General features: G+C 42.0%; 1 protein-coding gene across 1 annotated transcript in view; it reads right to left on the bottom strand.

The window, feature by feature from the left end:
• Positions 1-694: 694 nt before the first annotated feature.
• The window catches only part of ISOC1 (isochorismatase domain containing 1), a 19,675-nt gene continuing 14,565 nt past the window's right edge, over positions 695-5,804 (bottom strand). The window contains exon 5 of the mRNA XM_019635276.1: positions 695-1,757. Within this exon, the coding sequence (XP_019490821.1) occupies positions 1,611-1,757 (147 nt within the window). The 3' untranslated portion in view covers positions 695-1,610. The remainder of the gene's footprint in view (positions 1,758-5,804) is intronic.

Below are 5,804 nucleotides of genomic sequence, written 5' to 3'. Positions count from 1 at the left end.
CATTCATATTAAACTGTGAGAAGCACTAAATTAAGTGTTAAAAACTAAAATGTGGAGAAATCTTTGATTCTTCTTTTCAACACACAAGTTTGCTGGAAAGAAATATTTAAACACACCCACCCAAAGAAGAATGCTAGGTTGTTGTCTGTTACTACTGACAAAGCATAAGCATTTCTACTGCTCTGAAATCATGAAGGAGGCCCTTTAGTAAAATCCACTTACCCCTGCCTGCAAAAGATTTCCCTTCTTTGAAAATTCCCATGAATTGAAAGATTATAAATGTCAAAAATTTTATACCTTTAAATAAATATTAGAATCCCTGGAACAGTACTCATAGAGCCATCTTGTAGGGGACAAAATAATTTCATTCACATAATACATTTTCTTTAATTACTTTAATATAAAAGACAGCAATGTTCTATATTTCACATAATATTTAAAAGTATTAAAACCCTCTAATAAGTGTTTAATGAAAATAAATTTATTGAAGGGTAGCAATGACTACAAAATTAATACTACAAAATCATTACTGGTGCCATTGTAATTGAAGGGTAGGTAGAGAAAATATCAAACAAAAATATGTTTTAAAACTGCATTTTACGGCCAGCCGAGTAGCTCAGTTGGTTAAGTGCTCACTCAAGAGTGCAAGCTCTGAGCAATAGCAGTTCGATGACCAGCCCGAGCTGAGCTGCCAACAGGTGGCAGGATGGCTCACTAAAAAAAAAAAAAAAAAAAGAAGAGCAGGAAAAAAACAAAACAAAACTGCATTTTATCCAGCCTTTATCCTTTTGCTAAATCTTGTGCATATTAGAAGATGTATTCAAGATGGTTGTAAAGATAGTCAGCTAAAGTAGATACCTCAAGGATTTAAAACAGCCCTCTAGTAATTATGTGGCATTGCAAATCATCCCATCTGTTTACAAAATTAAAACAAGTAATGACCCAATGAGTCTCTCTAGGAAAAGATTCAGCTAAAAAAGAGAACATCAACAGAGAATTAGTGATGGTAACCAGAATATGAAAATTAGCATAATCAAGAAAGATATATAATTATTCAACATAATTTCCTCTGGTTAGATCAGTGCAACTCACTCTGTAAGTTGACTGCACTGTGAGGGAAAAGAGTAATAGGAGTTAGAGTCCTGTTCTGAAATTCTTTTTAAATTGAAATAATAATCCTATTTCAATCAACCTGTAAAGTAAAAACACTGAATCCACATTAACATTATAACATAATCTTACAATACAAAAGTCAAACTATTATCAATGCATCTTTTTCTCTACAGTGCACAAAAGAAAATGTCACAAGAGTGCACTTTTGAAAGTTACGATCAATGTATACAGTATAGACAAAACAGGCACCTCCATTACGATTTTATTTTTTTAATAAATAAAAGCACATTAAGAAAAAAAGGTAAGCAGCACCTGAAGCCTTTGACATTTGTAACTAAATGCTGGTACCCGAATGGTCTAACTGGTTAAGTTTTACTAAGAGGCGCAAAAAAAGAGCCAATTTTTGACTTGACATTTTAATTCTAGTAGAGACAAGAGCTTGTCTGGTCACAGTCCTGTCACCTGATGGTGAGTGGCATACCAGTCCTTCAAATGTCCTATACTTTGGAAAGCAGACCCGACTCAGGAGCACTCGCCTTAATTAGATTCTGAACTTCCTTGAATTTGGGATGGTCTTTATCAGCCACCAGCTGTAGCAGAACAGCCTCACTCGTGGTCACTATGATCCCAGTTCGAGCAAGACGCTTAAAAAAAAAAAAGATAAAGACAAATCAAGAAGTAAGCATGAGAATGAACACTATATTAAATCAGCAAACAGTAGCTGGCACACAATAATTAGTGTCCTTTATTAAAACCAGGGTCCTGAGCCATACTACCTAATTCAATGATGCAGACAGATTTTAAACCAGCCACACCCCAAACCCATTGTGACTATTCTCAGTATTAGTAATATGAGCTAGAAACAAGTAAAAAAAAACAGGCTGTCAATATTATGATTTCTATGTGCCAGAGATAGAAGGGAAATCAAAGCTAATGACTGTAAAACAATGCTTCTAATTTTTTTTTTCTGTCTGCAAACATCTGACATAGAGCCTGTGTGTCCTTCCACTAAGTAAGAAATGACTGGTGACAGAAGAGCCTCGCGTGGAGCTGCGAATGTGCTCCTGGATGGTAACAGAACCACCGCCACTGCCACAACCATCCACTTTTTTAGAATCACTAAACCGGAGTATAAAGGTTCCCTGAGAGGTCAAAGAATGTCTTTGCCAAATTGCTCCAGCGGAAATCACAGTAAAGAACCAAGGACAGAAATCTCAAAGAGGGGGAGGAGGGAGAGGGGGAGGAGGGAGAGAGTGGAGGAGGGAGGGAGACAGAAGCCAGAGGAAGGGAGGAGAGCAAAGAAGAGAAAGCGGAGGGAAAGGGGGAGGGGAGGGAGGCGTGGGGTGAGAATTCTAGAGTAAAGATTATTCTCTGGATGTATGTGTTATCAGAAATCCGAGGCAAAAGAACTGGCCAACTGGTATCCCAAGAAACACCCACTATAAGCACCATGGAAGATGAGGTATTTAGAAAAATTCCCAGGCAAGTCAAAGGAAAAGACCCAGATCAGTCTCTCATCATAAGCGTCACTGGAGTAGCCAGGGCATCCCTGTGGAGTGCCAGTCCTCCTTCAGATGGCTGGAGAGCCACAGGCCCGGCCTGCCCACTGGCAGACTCTTTTTATCCCCAAGGACACAGACGGGCATATAAGCTGTAGCTGTAGCTGAGTTATCAGAAAGCAAGCTTGGCCCTCAACAACCAGAACAAAAACAGTGTGCAGAGCAGCTGACCAGAACTCAGCAGGGAAAAACGTGAGAAGAGGAAGAAAAAAGCCAGGCTGCTAGTGCCCTTCATGTTGGGACAAATATCAGAAGGTGAGCTGTCTCTGAGTTTTTTAAAGACTTCTGGAAATGAATTTCCTTCTCCTTATTTTTCAGTCAACTCCTGACTATCACATCAAAATGCTTAGAAATTGCAAAGGACTGTGTGCCTGCTTCAGGCAGAAGGGCAGGGAACAAATCTAAGACTAGCTGCGGCTCAGCTGTGTGAACGTCCTGGCAGTCTTGCCAGCCCAGCTCTCGCCCTCACCAGCTGGCTGTCCCTGCGCTGTCTTCTTCACCACTCAATCATTGCTGATGGTTTTCAATATTCAACTGGAATCTGAATCACATACTTGTCAGTAAAAGTGCTTTATATACTCCAAAGTGCCAACAAAAGTCAGTTGTCACTAATCTTTCGAGTTCCTTAGTGAGGCAGGAACTAGAAAGCTGTTCCCAGGTCTGAGGGAGAAATCTGATGACCCGGGAAGGAGCCAGCTTTCCCCAGAGCTCTGTTGGCCCAAACCTGGTCCACTCTAAGCCAACAACCCTCAGTGATGCCGAGTCAGGTCACTGTGGCAGGGCCGCCCCAGGCACAGAAACATAGTTTAGTAAACTGAAACCCACACAGTGTTACGGGGCTTCAAGACTGAGGTATGGCCACTACTGATTGGATTACAAAACAATCAAGCGCAGAACCTGTGTTTTGGAAGGTGTAGCTCACCAAAAGCAAGGTTTTTAGATGAGGCTCGAAGGCCTTCCTATAATGCCCACTGAGCCCCGACCTGAAAGGGTGCCCGGGCAGGGAGAGAACAGCAGCAGCTTTTCCCGACACTGGCAGGTTCCCGTCCACCACCCTGAGCTATGAGGACACCTACAATACTGGTCCCAAACTCACTCTTCCCTGGCTTAAAAGGGGCAGTTAAAACTCCAACGGTCTAACACAGGTACGTGGCTAACAGGCTTCCATAGTTCTTCCCTTACACTTGCAGCATCAGTCCAACTAGGCCAAGGGAAAGGAAAGGTTACTCTGGCCCACACTGAAAAACACAAGAGCACAAAGGCATGACAGCAAGAGCCGGGGGGAGGGGGGATGCTGGAGACAAACCCATTAAATAGCCAAGTAACACTAACAACTCCTCAGGAGTACAAGGACGTCAAGTCCAAGCGAGGGCTTTATTCTATCTGATGCTGCATTTACTCTCCAATTATTAGCTGAAAGCAACAATGCCTGACAGATGGCAGGTGCTCAAAATCTTTTTGTTGAGTCAAGCACATACCACAGACCCTGGCGCAGAAGTTTCAGTAATAATAACTATAAACTTTTTAGTATAATACTCTTAACAGGCAGTATGGATGGTCAGTAATTATCTTTAGGAGTTGTGTTCTAAAGCAAAAGAGAAGGGGAGCTGGCCAAGTTGCTATTTAACTTTCACAGTCATAGCATAAAAAAGAAACCATATCTCCCAACCATTTAGGGGCAACTTAAAACACCTCCATATCAAATTTAGACGAAGAAGAAAAATCAGAAACGCGCATCCCTCCCGCCATCACCACCTGACCTGATTCTTTTTCCCCTTTCACCCTCAACCCTTTAAGCCAAGGCCACGCTGTTTGCTCCACGCTCTCCCAAAGCCACCCAGACCATAGTCTTTCCTTCCCTCCTAGAACCTCTCAGAACTAGCCCCTTCTGGGTCTTAGAAGCTAATACACGTTTATACAATACATTTCTGATAACACCAACCTCATGAAGACAACAAGAGATAATGACAACAACAATAAGAGCAGCAGCAAACATCTGAGTGTTTACTGTGTCAGGCACTGTACTAAGTGCCATCAATACACGATCTCATTTGATCCTCACAAAAACCCTCCCATGCGGTGGCTATTATGATTTCCATCTCACCAGTGAGCAATCTGAGGCATAGCTAGCAGATCACATTCCCAGGACGCAAATTTACAAAATGCTTGCACCAGCTGGCATTCAAACCTGTCTGATCCCTCCACTGTTTGGCTCCTAGTCACTGGGGTTACAGGCTACCTCTCAGAGAATAAGGTTCAGATGGTGAATAGCTGACTATGTTTTTATTCTGAGCCTTATGAGAAGACGGAATTGTCAACAATCAGAATCTTCTGTAATAAATGTCATCATAGAGACCTGACTGCAGAACGTAAGTCCTTGAAATGTCTTTAACAAGCCAGGAGGATTTTTGCTTTTTCTCTGTTTTCAGTTTTCACTTCCTTGGAAACAGTTCAAGTTTTGGACCTCAGCATTAGCAGGAAGATAAACTACCCCCCGAGGAAAAGAGCTGCTTGTCAAGATGGTGAGGATCTGACAGCGGGAGTGTTTCAACTCAAAGTACTACGGGAATTTGAAAAGTGGAAGTTCATGAACTCATAGCTGTAAGAAGAGCTTAAAGATCTTTGCTGAGATGGGAAAAAGCAACACTTAGAACCTAACTACCAGAGAACCCAACGGTCCAAACGGACTTCAAAACAGTTAAGCAAAATGAGTAATCCCAAAATAGGACTCACTGCTTCAGGAATAAAACAGAGAAGAGACGGCCAACCAGGGCCTTAAAACAACTGCTGCTGCCGCCTGCCCACCTGCTCTGGCATCAGGCCCCCCACACCAACCTTCCTTCCTCTAACTTCCTCATGGGCCCTGCCTCACCACCCTAGGGAACACTTTAGGCTAAAAAGATGATTAAGAAATCCTACAGAGCAAGTGCTTCACAGGCCAGCTTGTGCATGGAACACGGGAGGGTCTCAAAAAAATCTATTATTTCTCATTCTCAATAAAAATAATCAGGTAAAGAACTGAGCAACTCAATCCACATGTACATTATTCTAAAATTATTACTGAATTAGAATTAAACATGAAAGAGAGAGACAGAGAGAGAGAGAGAGAGAGAGAGAGAGAGAGAGAGAGAG

The sequence above is a fragment of the Hipposideros armiger genome, unplaced genomic scaffold, assembly GCF_001890085.2.
Source record: "Hipposideros armiger isolate ML-2016 unplaced genomic scaffold, ASM189008v1 scaffold_21, whole genome shotgun sequence".
Lineage (NCBI taxonomy): Eukaryota > Metazoa > Chordata > Mammalia > Chiroptera > Hipposideridae > Hipposideros > Hipposideros armiger.
Note: the sequence above shows the minus strand (reverse complement) of the source record. Positions and strands in the feature narration are given on the sequence as shown.